Source organism: Salvelinus sp. IW2-2015, unplaced genomic scaffold, assembly GCF_002910315.2.
Source record: "Salvelinus sp. IW2-2015 unplaced genomic scaffold, ASM291031v2 Un_scaffold16442, whole genome shotgun sequence".
In the NCBI taxonomy this organism is placed as follows: domain Eukaryota; kingdom Metazoa; phylum Chordata; class Actinopteri; order Salmoniformes; family Salmonidae; genus Salvelinus; species Salvelinus sp. IW2-2015.
This window is the reverse complement of record NW_019957588.1, coordinates 3,092-18,393: the sequence shown is the minus strand read 5'-3', so window position 1 is coordinate 18,393 and position 15,302 is coordinate 3,092. Positions and strand designations below refer to the sequence as shown.

The 15,302-nt window shown below is 46.3% G+C and overlaps 1 protein-coding gene across 1 annotated transcript; it reads right to left on the bottom strand.

Moving 5' to 3' along the window:
* Nucleotides 1-13,613: 13,613 nt before the first annotated feature.
* Nucleotides 13,614-14,901, bottom strand: LOC112080699 (GTPase-activating Rap/Ran-GAP domain-like protein 3). Its single transcript, XM_024146540.2, has 2 exons — nt 14,718-14,901; nt 13,614-13,970 (listed from the first exon to the last, which is right to left on the bottom strand). The coding sequence occupies exons 1-2, from the start codon at nt 14,861-14,863 to the stop codon at nt 13,805-13,807; spliced, it is 312 nt and encodes a 103-aa protein (XP_024002308.1). The 5' UTR covers nt 14,864-14,901; the 3' UTR covers nt 13,614-13,804.
* Nucleotides 14,902-15,302: the final 401 nt, after the last annotated feature.

Sequence of the window (15,302 nt, the reverse complement as noted above, 5' to 3'; positions counted from 1 at the left end):
GTAAAATAAAAATAAAATAAATAAAAATTTGAGAACGGAATTGCTTACAGTTGTACCTATGATGCACAGACACACTAAAGCTGTACAGTGTAGTTTGAATAGTCAGTTTCAATTATTTGCAGATGTATTCCTTATTATTTACAAATAGAAAGATGTAACATTTGAAATTAATATGGCAGAACAGTTTAGCATAGAGTTCCTGTGGGAGTCTTCTCCTTCAGTCTTTTTGCCTCCTAGGCCTCGTTTCTCATTACATGGAAGTTCCCCAGTGCCAACTTCACATGAGATGACCGCTGTCTACTGTCATGTGGGGCTGGATGACAGATATCGCTGCTGTCCATGGTCCTGAAATATACAATCTCGGCTATTTGCATATGTACAACCGTCCAAACTTGACCCCACACACATTAATGCTAATCTCTCACACACTTTTGAACATTGCACAACCTGCAACAAGACACTGAAAGAGCATTTTATTCCAAGTGTGTTTGTGTTTGAATAAAGACCCGAAGAATGAAATCAATGTGTGGATGTTGATTGGACAATGTATATGTGCTTTGCAGAAGCCATTTCTTTTTGCATTCCCTGTTGCGTGTATTTTACTGGAGTATGATCAGAATGAAGATTTGGTCTGAGAAACTATGCCGATTATAGCATGATAGCAATTTTTTTWWTTTAAATAAGGCAATGTATTGTAGCGACCCACACAGACAGCGGTGTGTTATGTGGTAGGCTATTAGTGGGTTGTGTTGTACCTACCAGTGTTCGCGGGGTCCGACATGCCAATCAACCTGCTATCTGCCAATCACGGGGATGCCTGGAATGTTCTGATGCCGGGCATCCTGGTGGTTGGTGGAGTGGCGTGGAGGGGGGTTGGGCAGGAGGATGGAGCGTTGGAAGTTAAGACCAGGTTTAGCCATTGTTCTCTCTCTTACGTCTGGGTTTCACAAGAGAAGGTCACAGTTGGCTTGTGGGGTATCTTTCGTTTATTTGGCGTGGGCTACTTGTAACGGCTGTCGTCGGAAGAAGGTGAAGACCAAAACGTAGCGTGGTAAGTGTTCGTCATGTTTAATAGAAACTGAACACTAAAAAACAACAAAGTGACAACCGAAACAGCTCCGTCAGGTGCAACACACACTAAACAGAAATGAATCACCCACAACTCAAAATGGGAAAACAGGCTACCTAAGTATGGCTATCAATCAGAGACAACGATAGACAGCTGCCTCTGATTGGGAACCACACCAGGCCAAACACATAGAAAACCAACAACATAGAAAAAAGAACATAGACTGCCCACCCTAGTCACACCCTGGCCTAACCAAAATAGAGAATAAAAAGCCTCTCTATATCCAGGGCGTGACACTACTGGGATAATAAACCGTCAATTCGTAAACTCAACCCTCTGTCTGCACAATTGTTCCTTTATGATCTAGTCAGGTCATTACATTGATGTCAGAAGTAAAAACGTTGATAAAAGTTAGCCAGCTAGCTAGCTGACTTCTGTGGCTAGCTACCGTAGGTGAGAACGGAGGTTGAAAATGCTTCGAGGAAATCCGAAAGTGAAGGTGGAGGAAGGGGACAATTATGGCCAAGGAGGTGCGTGTGCATGGACGTCAGAGGATCTGGCTGAGGAGATCGCCAGGGCGTCGGAGCCCAGAGGCCGCTTGAGGGGGGACGTTAGAGTGATGGCGGCTGAAGCGGGCATGAGTTCTTCGTCGACTGTGATTCGCGCGGATTCTGGTGGGCAGACCGAAGGGGTGACGTAGACGCGGTGGGACGAGGAATCTGGGGCTCAGGATGTAAACAAACATGGCGGCATCCAGTTTTATCTGTTAAGACCCCRAAGTATTYCGGATTGGGAAGCTTTTCATGCTCAGTTTGAACTGTTAGCTYATTTTAGGGGGTGGTCGAATGAAGATAGGGCACTTGCAGTTGGCTTTATGCCTCTGGCCTGTTTGATATTGATTAGCCCCGAGGACAGACGTGATTTAGTGGGAGCACTGAGGAGGCGCTATGGACAGTGTGTACAGCCCGGGCTACTGCACTCCGAACTGAGTAATAGACGCAGGCAGCCTGGAGAGCCTCTACGGGCGCTAGCTAATGACATTGAGAGCCTCTCTCGGCGGGCATATGCTCACATGCCCCCCTCCGTGCAGAGCGAGCTAGCACGGGACCAGTTCATACAGGCGCTCTCTCCTACGGAGATGCGCATACAGACCCAGCTGGCTCATCCTGAGTCATTGCAGATAGCCTTGGAGATGGCTTTGGAGAGGGAGCTGGTGTGGGCTGGGGCTTCAGCTGGGGCTTTGGTGGGGGTACAGGGAGACAGACCCTCTGTGCGAGCTGGGGGGCAGAGCAGCCCGGAGCCGGAAAAGCCTGCATGGGTGGCTGAAATGACAGAACTCATTCGTGCTGTGTCGCTACAGGCGGCACGAAACACACGCACTGGTCCCAGGGTCTGCTGTTGTTGTGGCCAGCCAGGCCATCTGCGCCGAGATTGCCCCATGTCCCCTAGAGCTCAGGGAAACGGCTCGGGGTCCGCATAGACCGGGTAGTGCGGACACCTGGCTTTCTATCCCAACCACCATCTCCTTCAGGAGGAGCCCACCGGCACAGACGGGGAAGCAAGGCTCCACTTCCCCCAGAAGCAGACGAGGGCAAGMGGATGGAGCCTGTTGTTGTGGTGGGCCGGACCTGTGTTGGGGACTTTTGTCATGTCCCTGTCACTGTGGAGGCGGTGCCCTGCTCTGCCCTGGTGGACACTGGGTCCACAGTAACCCTGGTGAGGTCAGATATTGTGCCAGGTTGGACTCGGTGTTAGCCCACAACTGTGCAGCTCCACACAGTCACAGGTGAGCTGGCACCCATGAAAGGGAAGGGAATAATGACTCTGACCGTAGGGGGCAGGTCTGTGCGTCATCCTGTGTGGGTGGCGGCTGTGCAGGACCCTTGTATACTGGGGTTGGACTTACTTAGGAGCACAGGCTGCCAGTTAGACCTAAATGGGGGCACACTGAGCTTCCAGGGAGGGCCGGCAGTCACCATGCCCCCCCCTAATGTCACATTCACTCAACCCAACAAAACCCTTTACTCCAACAGTTAAAGCAGCAGGAACTCATGGCTGCCCCCCTCCCCCACATCTGTGTGGTGACATTCCCCAGCTACCTCCACGACAAAGCCCTCTGAGAGCCCGGGCCGCACCCCCCCAGCCCAGCTACCCCAGATGGGAGAGGAGAGGACACTGTCTGCAGTGAGAGAGATATGGGGGAGGAACTGTGTTGGTCTTGACCCCGAGCAGCAGGAACGGTTGTGGCAGTTGCTGTTTGAATTCAGAGACAGCTTTGCGCTGAGTGAGGAAGAGGTGGGTCAGACTCATCTGGTGCAGCATGAGATCGAAACAGGTGATATTCGACCCATCAAGATGCGTCCCCGCCGTATTCCGCTGGCACGCCAGGAGGCGGCAGACAAGGCTGTGTTGGAGATGCAGCGGGCGGACTTCATCGAGCCCTCAGACAGCCCCTGGGCGGCGCCAGTCGTCATGGTTCCGAAGAAGGGGGCAAGCTGAGGTTTCTGTGCGGACTACAGGCGGCTGAATGAGGTAACCAGGAAGGACTCATACCCCATACCACGTATCGATGAGTCGCTGGACCTGGTTAGGGGGTCCTCCTGGTTCTCCTCACTAGACCTCCGCAGTGGCTACTGGCAGGTGCCCCTCTCCCCAGAGGCCAGAGCCAAAACGGCATTCTCCACTAACAGAGGACACTGGCAGTTCAAGGTCCTGTGCTTCGGTCTGTGCAACGCTCCAGCTACTTTTGAGCGTTTGATGGACAGGGTGCTGGATGGCATCCCCCGACAGCAGTGTCTGGTATACCTCGATGACATCCTGGCCCATGGCAGCTCCTTCCAGTCAGCCCTGGGGGCGCTACGGCGTGTGCTGGAGAGGGTGGCTGCCGCAGGTCTGAAGCTCCACCCCGAKAAGTGCCACTTCATGAGGAGAGAGGTGTCCTTCTTGGGCCACCGAGTGGGGAAGGAGGGGATCAGCACSATGGAGGACAAGGTGGGGGCTGTCAGAGACTGGCCCACCCCCACCGACCAGCGTCAGCTGAAGAGCTTCCTGGGCCTGGCCTCGTACTACAGGAGGTTTGTASGGRGCTTCTCAAGCGTCGCTGCTCCCCTGAACCGCCTGCTGCCGAAGGACAAGGCTTTCACTTGGACAGTGGAGTGTGAGGAGGCCTTCAACACCCTCAAACGTGCACTGATCGAGGCCCCCGTGCTCGCCCTCACCTTGCCCTTTATCCTGGACACAGACGCAAGCAATGTGGGCATGGGAGGGGTGCTGGCCCAGGTGGGGCCAGAGGGGGAGAGAGTGGTGGCGTACTTCAGCAAAACATTTGACAAACATGAGCGCCGCTACTGTGTCACCCGGCGGGAGCTCTTGGCTGTTGTGGCCTCCGTCAAACACTTCAAGTACTACCTGGGTGGYCTGCCCTTTACTGTAAGGACTGACCACTCTGCTCTCCAAAATTGGAGATATTTAAATATGTTTAAAATTCGTGACCAAGAAACTGTTTTTCCCGTCACCGTCACCGACCCATAAAAGGTGTCTACAGTCATGACGAACGAGCGGTGTGGTATAGAGAGGGCTGAAAACGTGATATTCGGCGATGTCCATAAAAATCATGTTTGGAATTTGTGACCCCGAAACGGTGTCTCCCGTCATTCAGAACAATTAGCTTGGTGGAGAGGGCCGAATGTTTTCGGCCATGTCCATGACAAAACTGCTTCAAACTCGTGACGATAAAGGTGTCTCCAGTCATGCACAACGAGCAATATGTTGGAGAGGGCCAAACACATGTTTTTCGGCCATGTCCATGACAAACTGCTCAAAAATATGTTTCAAATTCCTGACCCCGAAACGAGATCTCCAGTTAAGTCGAACGAGCGGCGAGGTTGAGGGCCGAATACATGATTATCGTCCGTCCATGTCCATGAAAAACTGCTAAAAAATATGTTTCAAATTCATCATCCAGAAACGGTGACTCCCATCATGCCGAACGAGAGGCGTGGTGGATAAGGCCAAAAATATGATTTTCGGCAATGTCCATGAAAAACTGCTTCAAACTCATGGCCCATTAAAGGTGTCTCCCCGTCATGCTGAACGAGCGGCTTGGTGTAGAGTGCCGAACGCATGATTATCGTCCATGTCCATGAAAAAGAGCAGTTTTGCATGGACATGGCCGAAAATTATGTTTTCGGCACTATCCAACATGCGGCTCGTTCGGCATGACAGGGAGACACCTTTAATGGGCCATGAGTTTGAAACATATTTTGAGCAGTTTTTCTTTATGGTAAGGGACTGCTGCATAGAGCAGCTCACAGGGCCAGGGAGCCCCACTCCCCTGCCCAGGGCTCATCTCCATGTAATGGCTTTTCTATAACGACAATATTCGTACAGCGATGCATTACCTTTGACATTAGATTAAGATGAGTATCCTGTAGTGGCAATTTTTTTAAACATTTGAGTCATTTAGCAGGCACTTTTATCCAGAGCGACTCAAGGGAACATGTACAGTCATGGCCAAAAGTTTTGAGAATGACACAAATATTAATTTCCACAAAGTTTGCTGCTTCAGTGTCTTTAGATATTTTTGTCAGATGTCACTATGGAATACTGAAGTATAATTACAAGCATTTCATAAGTGTCAAAGGCTTTTATTGACAATTACATGAAGCTGATGCAACGAGTCAATATTTGCAGTGTTGACCCTTCTTTTTCAAGACCTCTGCAATCCGTACTGGCATGCTGTGAATTAACTTCTGGGCAACATCCTGACTGATGGCAGCCCATTCTTGCATAATCAATGCTTGGAGTTTGTCAGAATTTGTGGGTTTGTGTTTGTCCACCCGCCTCTTGAGGATTGACCAAGTTCTCAATGGGATTAAGGTCTGCGGAGATTCCTGGCCATGGACCCAAAATATCGATGTTTTGTTCACCAAGCCACTTATTTATCACTTTTGCCTTATGGCAAGGTGCTCCATCATGCWGGAAAAGGCATTGTTCGTCACCAAACTGTTCCTGGATGGTTGGGAGAAGTTGCTCTCGGAGGATGTGTTGGTACCATTCTTTATTCATGGCTGTGTTCTTAGGCAAAATTGTGAGAGAGCCCACTCCCTTGTCTGAGAAGCAACCCCACACATGAATGGTCTCAGGATGCTTTACTATTGTCATGACACAGGAGTGATGGTAGCGCTCACCTTGTCTTCTCTGGACAAACTTTTTTCCTGGATGCCCCAAACAATCGGAAAGGGGATTCATCAGAGAAAATGACTTTACCCCAGTCCTCAGCAGTCCAATTCCTGTACCTTTTGCAGAATATCAGTCTGTCCCTGATGTTTATCCTGGAGAGAAGTGGCTTCTTTGCTGCACTTCTTGACACCAGGCCATCCTCCAAAAGTCTTCGCATCACTGTGCGTGCAGATGCACTCACAGCTGCCTGCTGCCATTCCTGAGCAAGCTCTGTACTAGTGGTGCCGCAATCCCACAGCTGAATCAACTTTCGGAGACGGTCCTGGCGCTTGCTGGACTTTCTTGGGCGTCCTGAAGCCTTCTTCACAACAATTGAACCGCTCTCCTTGAAGTTCTTGATGATCCGATAAATGGTTGATTTAGGTGCAATCTTACTGGCAGCAATATCCTTGCCTGTGAAGCCCTTTTTGTGCAAAGCAATGATGATGGCACGTGTTTCCTTGCAGGTAACCATGGATGACAGAGGAAGAACAATGATTCCAAGTACCACCCTCCTTTTGAAGCTTCCAGTCTGTTATTCGAACTCAATCAGCATGACAGAGTGATCTCCAGCCTTGTCCTCGTCAACACTCACACCTGTGTTAACGAGAGAATCATGATATCAGCTGGTCCTTTTGTGGCAGGGCTGAAATGCAGTGGAAATGTTTTTGGGGGATTCAGTTCATTTGCATGGCAAAGAAGGACTTTGCAATTAATTGCAATTCATCTGATCACTCTTCATAACATTCTGGAGTATATGCAAATTGTCATCATACAAACTGAGGCAGCAGACTTTGTGAAAATTCATATGTGTCATACTCAAAACCTTTGGCCACGACTGTACAGATTTTTCACCTAATCAGCTTTGAGATTCGAACCAGCAACCTTTCAGTTACATGCCAAACGCTCTTAACCGCTAGGCTACCTACTGCCCCATCATCCACGTGGCACAGTGTTGGAGAGTGTGTGTGTGTGGGGGGGGTCTTAGGGGTAGGCTATGGTGAAGAGGTGGGTCTTTAGGAGGGACTGAAAGATGGTGATGGTGGAGCCTTGGAGCAACCTTGTAGAAGGCCTTGTCGCTAAAGCTCGGACTTGGGAACAGCAAGGTGGCCTGCTGTGGTGGAATGGAGTCAGAGTGTGGGTTTGTAGGGGAGAAGGTTGGAGAGGTAAGGGGGGGCAGGTGGTGAAGGGCTTTGTAGGTCTTGTATTTAATGCGTTGGGAGACAGTGCATTCACAGAGGACAGGGATGACGTACTGCCAGGACTTAGTGTGGGTGAATAGTTAGGCTGCAGAGTTCTGAGCCATTTGGAGCTTAAGGAGGGAGCTTGGATTGATGCCGGATAGCAGTGAGTTGCAGTGGTCAAGACGGGAGGTGATGAACGCATGGATGAGGGTTTCAGCGGCAGGACGGGAGAGGGAGGACTTGACTTTGGCACTTTCTGACTTTGCGGAGGTGGAAGAACGAGGATCGGACAGTCTGTCGGATGTGGTGTTCGAAGGAGAGGGTGGAGTCCAGGATGACGCCAAGGTTGGAGTGTGTGTGGGGGGGGGGGGTAGGAGAGACAATGGTGACATCAACGCTGAGAGTAAGATTGGCAACTTTGCTGAGTGGTTTTGGTGCCTATGAGGAAGAGTTTGGGTTTTGTCACTGTTTAGCATGAGGAAGTTGTGTTGCATCCAGGGTTTCATTTCATAGAGGCAGGATTCTATGTGGGTCGAGGCGGGATTTGGTGCTGATCTGGAAGTCGAGGTTGAAGTGGCAAAGGATCTGACCAAGGGGGAGGATGTAGATGATGATGAGTAAATGGCCTATCATTCAAAAATATTGTGCACTTGCCAAAATGTGTCCATCCTTGCATCACAATGGGATTCGATTAGCATCTGTTGCTATATCAACGGTGTGATGAACTACCGCTGAGAATTTTGGAGATCATTACAGCAAAAATTGTTATTTTCATCTCTGCTTTTTAAACAAAGCTGATTTCCGTGACAATTTCACTGGTAAAAACGAGTTTTGTTTAGCTAATAAGATAAATACATTACCTCAATCTACTTTTGACGAACATGTTAAAAATCGACCTTTCTACGATTTGAAGTGCACATCGACTTGGTACTGGTACCGCGTGTATATAGCCAATCGTTACTCATTGTGTATTTATTCCTCATATTATAATTGTTTTCTATATTTTTCTCTCTGCATTGTTGGGAAGGGCCCGTAAGTAAGTATCACTGTTAGTGTACACCTGTTGGTTACGAAGCATGTGACAAATAAAAATGGATTTGATTGATTTGAAATATGAAAGAAAATGTGTAAATTGCACATTAACTTCCCTTTCAGATCACAAAGTGAGTTCCTATGCAGCTATTAACCCTTAATTCATGTGCAAATCAATTCAATTGATACACCGTTTTATTTTGAGCTCGTCTTACACTAAATTACGCTATTAGTTCTATTATAATTATTTTTTCCTATCTCTGGCATAGGCATTGCTCAGTACTACAGTAGTACACATGTGATTTAATATAATGCAGGACACAACAGACAATTGAATAATGTTGAACTTACAAAGAGCAAAAAGCTATTTATAATTACATTTAAGTCATTTAGCTGACGCTCTTATCCAGAGCGACTTACAAATTGGAAAGTTCATACATATTCATCCTGGTCCCCCCGTGGGGAATGAACCCACAACCCTGGCGTTGCAAGCGACATGCTCTACCAACTGAGCCACACGGGACCGTTCATTCATTCTTTCATGAAACGACCACCCTGTGAAAAACCAACCTAGCGATATTTAAGATTGAAATATGAAAACGTTGCTCTTTTTGTGGAACATGTGTCATTAACTTGTTTATTTAATTGAATATACCCACAAAGCAGTTGTAGACCGAAATACATGAGTGTAGGCTAACATCAACACAACAAATCAAATCGAATTTAGTTGAGAAAACAGACGTATGAATGACATGTAAAGTACTTCATACGAGAGAGGTGGATCCTCAAACCCTGTGGGGATCTCGTCAGTGGGGGCACAATTAAATGTCACGATCCAAACCACTGGTGGCCAGAATTGGGAGGTGAGGGTGGGTCTCCAGGCAATTTACCTGGGAACAGGGGTTGGAAAAAAAGACTGACGTGACAGATTGAGATTAGTGAGTGAGAATAAAACTGAAGCGATACAGTTTTGTTTGAGCAGCGAGGCCCTTTTCGTCATCATTCATCTTCCCACACACCAAACATCCTTCCTTTCACCACTCCTCTTCTGTCTCCCTCCATAAACTGGACGATGCGAGAGGAGATGTATCCATTCATTGTTTTCTGAAGGGTTTACTGATCCCGGATCACCACTTCTACTCCGAGATACTTCATGAATACTGGCCCTGCTGTGAATGCTACAACGCCACAAAGTGGACAAAACACGTACATGATATCCTTCTATTCACAGAAACCTTCCCCACGAGGCAAAAGAAACTGGAGCATAAATCATGAATACACAATTAATTACAGTGGAGCTCAGCTCACATTAAGTTAACTTTCTCAAATCTCAAGGTTCCATTCTCTTTAATGCTCTCTCCCAATTATGAGATTTGCCAATGATAAATGACAGGAACACTATTAAACAAGAGGCATGTTTTTTTAAATTGCTTTTGGCTGAAGTGTATGAATCATTCAAATCTGGGCCACAACTGGGCCAAGAGAAAAGAGCCAGACAGCTTTTTAGGTTGGTATATGAGTATGACATTGTTTGATAATAATTCAGAAGTTTTAAAGGATTACGGCAGAGGACAAAGTGTAAGGTAACATTTTACAACGGTGGGCTAAATCAGGGTCACACATAATGTTTCTTTGTAGTCATAAACAAATCTACTTTGAAAAAATATATACACCTCACAAATGGTTACGTTTTTTAATTTATTTTTTAAATAAGACACCTGTACCATGTCAGTTGATGAGTTTCATCCCAATATTACACTTTATATAAATCACAGAAGACTGAAATATAACAAAACCATTTGACATGGAAACACCAGATTCTCTGCAAGTTTATATTAATTCTGAAAAATGAAAGGGGAAATTTGGCCATTTGACTACGATGTTGACTACGATGTACGACGGCTACGATGTTGAAGCAGGTAGATCCTTACAGAGGCGGGTACATATCAGGTTTCCAGCTATTTTTTATATCACAGCGCCAAAAATAACAATTCCATTATTAGGAAGACTACAAACAAAATGTTTTCAAATTTCATAAATATTTATTACATATCAATGAGCAGAATGTACTACTTTCACAGCAGTGGTCTACAGCACTTGTTCAAATAATAATAGTTCAGTTTCATTTGAGGCCACATTTGAAACGCACACATTTACAAGTAGTACTTGGCATTAAAAACGATGGCGATACATTATTTTTAAGACACTTGGTGTTTTATTTCTTTTTTTTCTCCTTCCGTTTTCATATCACAGAGAGGTTGAGCAACAGCCTAAACAGTAAATATTGATTTAGATACAAAAACCACTGTGAAAACATCAAGGAGTCGGGCGGTGTGAACGTAACAGGGCCAAGGGAAACAAAGGGGAGAGAAACAGGGAGAACGATCAAAGTGATAGAAGCTGTATTATAGACCTTCAAACCGCCAGACATCCCACCCCCATTCACCCACACTCATGGTAAGAACCAGCATCATAAATAAGTACAATTCCATTGCAATAATAGTACCCCTATTTATTCCCTTTTTTCATCCCTCCAGTTTTACGTAATAGTGTCGAAGGAGGCCACATTGAGACAGGCAATTACAGAGAGTAACAGAAGAGAATGAGAGAGGGAGAGAGATAAAAAGGCGACGGGGGGGGGCTCATGCAAGATCAGAAGAGGGGTGCCATGTCGCAAGCCGACCACCCAGAGGGCACTCACGTAGCCCAACGGATACACATGCTTCAGCCAATAACTTTCCCTAACACGTGTACTTCTGAGCAATATCACCTTGACCTGTAAAGTAGTAATAACAACGTAGCCAAAACGGTACTTTAGCCAATGTCTCATCCCTGACACTGCTCAGGATGACACTGCCAAGACAATACCCTCCTGTATGTCAGGGTGGGATCTGAACCTGGTCTTCCACGGGAGAAACCAACGTCCAAACCTTTAGCCCGTCACCCCAATAGGATATACCCTCTAGGCCCGAGAGTGACATTGATTTTGAAGTCGCAGGCAGGGCTACCTCATCACGAGACCGTGAGACTGACTCAAGTACGCTACATATAGTGCACATTTCCCATGGTTCTCTAGTAATGAGTCACTTGAGTGGGTTGAGTCACTTGAGTGGGTCGAGTCACAGACGTGATCTTCCTGTCCGGTTTTGCACCCCCTCGGGCTCCTGCGGTGGAGATCTTCGACGTGCTACCTTGTCCCGGACCTGCTGTTTTCGACTCTCTCTCTCTCTCTACTGCACCTACAGTTTCGACCTCTGAATGCTCGGCTATGAAAAGCCAACTGACATTTACTCCTGAGGCGCTGACCTGTTGCACCCTCTACAACCACTGCTTATTATTTGATCCTGCTGGTCATCTATGAACGTTTGAACATCTTGAAAAACAATCTGGCCTTAAATTGCCATGTACTCTTATAATCTCCACCCGGCACAGCCAGAAGAGGACTGGCCACCCCTCAGAGTTCCTCTCTAGGCTTCTTCATAGATTCCTGCCTTTCTAGGGAGTTTTTCCTAGCCACCGTGCTTCTACATCTGCATTGCTTGCTGTTTGGGGTTTTAGGCTGGGTTTCTGTATAGCACTTTATGACATCTGCTGAAGTAAAAAGGGCTTTATAAATACATTTGATTGGTTGATTGATGTCTGACCGCTGACCTGTGTACTGATAGGCTGATATCACCCTAATCATTGGGCTTGGTTACTATATCTCTGGTACCAGAGGAGGTTAAGTGTTATGGCTTCCTCTGTGCTGTTTCAGCCGACTCGCTCTACATGCGTCATAACTCTTGTGTTTTATGTAATGTTCCATTGCACTTGGTGAGTTATGCCTTGCTCCTAGTGAACAGCTGGAGAKAGATAATTCCTTCTACCAAATAGCTCCTATAAGGACTCTTGAGGTAGGCTACAGTACCTACCATCTGTCTGGCCTCTCATCCACTGCCTGCATCCCAGATGGCGGCCTCTTCCCTATATAGTGCACTGTACTTTTACTCAGAGCTCTACGGGTCTTGGTTAAAATCAGTGCACTAAATAGGGAATAGGGTGCTATTTGGGATGTACCCTATGGCTGACTACGTTACCTCATTACATCACTCCTAAATGGAAGTAGTTGGCCACTTGATCAATTCTCCAACCCAACTAACAAGTGAACCACTGGCGGCTAAGAATCTGCATACCACTATAAAGCACATAAGCTGAGGGCGTCCTGTTGGCAGCCGATGCCACGAGCGGCCCAACAGTGGACAGACTTTAAAGGCCCACTGTAAAGGCGATGCGCTAACAGGCCATATGGCCCCTGACTAAACTGTGTTGGGCCACAGTAAACTAACTGTCTGGGAAGATTGCGATCTGTGTATAGGAGACTGTACATTCTGTGAGGACGTAGACCCATGGATTCTCAGGTGATAGCCAGAGACAGGACAGTAGGTGCTTTTAGAGGCCCTAGAGGTGTGTTTGACTATATGCTTATTAAACCTAGCTCACTGTGGGATGTTATCTACAGAGGGATACATGATGATGACTGCTACTGTCAGACACCAGACAATTAGAGAGGTGACTGGTGGCTGATGGGAGTTGTAGTTTAGTGGAGGATGTGGGGGAAATGGCACTTGTGGGAAACTCTGCCTCTAGTCCAGTCCTGTATACCTGCACACAGAGTTGGGAAGGAAATAGAACAAGACTGACAGACATGGAGAGCATAAAACATTGTACATTTACTAAATATGTGAATAAAATGTCTACTATAATATATCTATAAAGGTATTCATGTCTGTCAATGTGTATGCATCTTAATGTATAAATAGATGTACACATAAATATGCATATATTATACTACATTTGAAAGTGTAATTGGAAATAATCACAGATTATACAATAAAAGGTAAGCCGTAGCCACTTCGCGAGGGTGCAGTTTCGAAACGATTTTTTGTCGTGCCTCGGTGCGTAGATTTACATTCAGTTTTCGTTTATAGAAGAAACCCTTCGCCGTATAATGACATCTGTACTCTGAACAAACCACACCACCTCAAATGACCTCGTTTTCTTTGGGTTACTYGCTGCGGTGCAACACACAGACACACATACTGACTGCGGGGACCGACTGCTTATGAAACACGCGCACACACACACACACTTTACACTATTACTCCTCCTACCCACCATGTCTGAGGATGAAGACCCAGACAAAGGAGATAACAAAACAAAAACGAGAAATCAACCAACAAAAAACCCAACCAAAACAAAATGACCGAAGGAGGAGAAAAGAGAGGGGGATGAGGAGGAGAAGTGCATGATGGGATTGTCATCACTTTAGGTCCAGGACATCATCATCGAAGGATGTGGCGAGATTGAAGGGGCTGGCCAATGGCGGGCTCTCCTCTGGGAGCACTGCTTTCTCTTGCTCCGCATCCGAGCTGAACGAGCAGTGCCGTTGGACGTCTGAGTCCGTGTCGGCCGACTTCGAGCCCATCCTGATTGGACACAGAGCATGCCCATCAGATTGAATCATTACTTCATAACATTTTACCCTCATATCACTTGCAATAACCGCATGAGACATGAATTTGTACGCAAATCTTCCGTTCACATGAATTAGAAACTTCTAGTTATGAGCGCTTTTTTCACGTTAGCAAATATGCCTTTAAAAAATATATACACTGAATATTTTTTTTTTTTATAGACAAAATTTGTCTTACTGTGGACTGGCTTTTAGACATATTTTTGTAACCTTTTCCAGGTTTATGCAAGTCAACAATTCTTAAATCGAGACATGGGCCACATCAGGAAATGCTTCTTGTGAATAGCGAACTCACATTTTGTGAGTTTTTTTTATAGGGCAGTGCAGCTATAACCAACATCTCCAATCTCATCTCATTGATTGGACTCCAGGTTAGCCGACTCCTGACTCCAATTAGCTTTTGGAGAAATCATTAGCCTAGGGGTTCGCATACTTTTCCCAACCTACACTGTGAATGTTTAAATTACGTATTCAACATAGACAGGAAATACAAGAATGTGTGTGTTATTAGTTAAAGCACACTTTGTCTATTGTTGTGACTTAGATGAAGATCAGATCACATGTTATGACCAATTTACGTAGAAATCCAGGTAATCCAAAGGGTTCACATACGTTTTCTTGCCACTGTATACGACTTAACATTCTAATTACTGCTACTATCTAGGGTAATGAGTTGCTGACGAAGATATGGGTCACTCACCTGTCACTGCAAGTGGAGGTCAGTGCTCGTGCCTTTGGCTCTTCCTCAGTGGTCTTCTTGCTCGTCTTCCTCTGTTTGACAGTGCTGCTGTCGGACTTACTGCTCGGCTCCTCGGTTAGGCCTGAGCATGAGACACAGAAGACCATTCAGTAAGGAACATTAACCATAACTGCTCGGTAAGAACCGACCATAACACAGACATTCACTAAACCACTTCGAAGGAGTATATAGCATTACAATCACTGTGGTTCCAATGCTGAGATGGTTCCAGTGGGTTAGAACAGGTTATGGTGCTGGCAACACCAGGGTTGAAGGTTTAATTCCCGTGAGGGAAACATATACTAAATACACTGAGTGTACAAAACATTAAGGACACCTGCTCTTTCCATGACATAGACTGAACAGGTGAATCCAGGTAAAAGCTATGACATCAAAAACTGTAACATCTTATGTTTCACGGAATCATGGCTGAATGATGACATGGATATTCAGCTAGCAGGATATACGCTGCATCGGCTAGATAGAACAGCATACTCCGGTAAGACGAGGGGTGCGGTCTGTGCATATTTGTAAACAGCAGCTGGT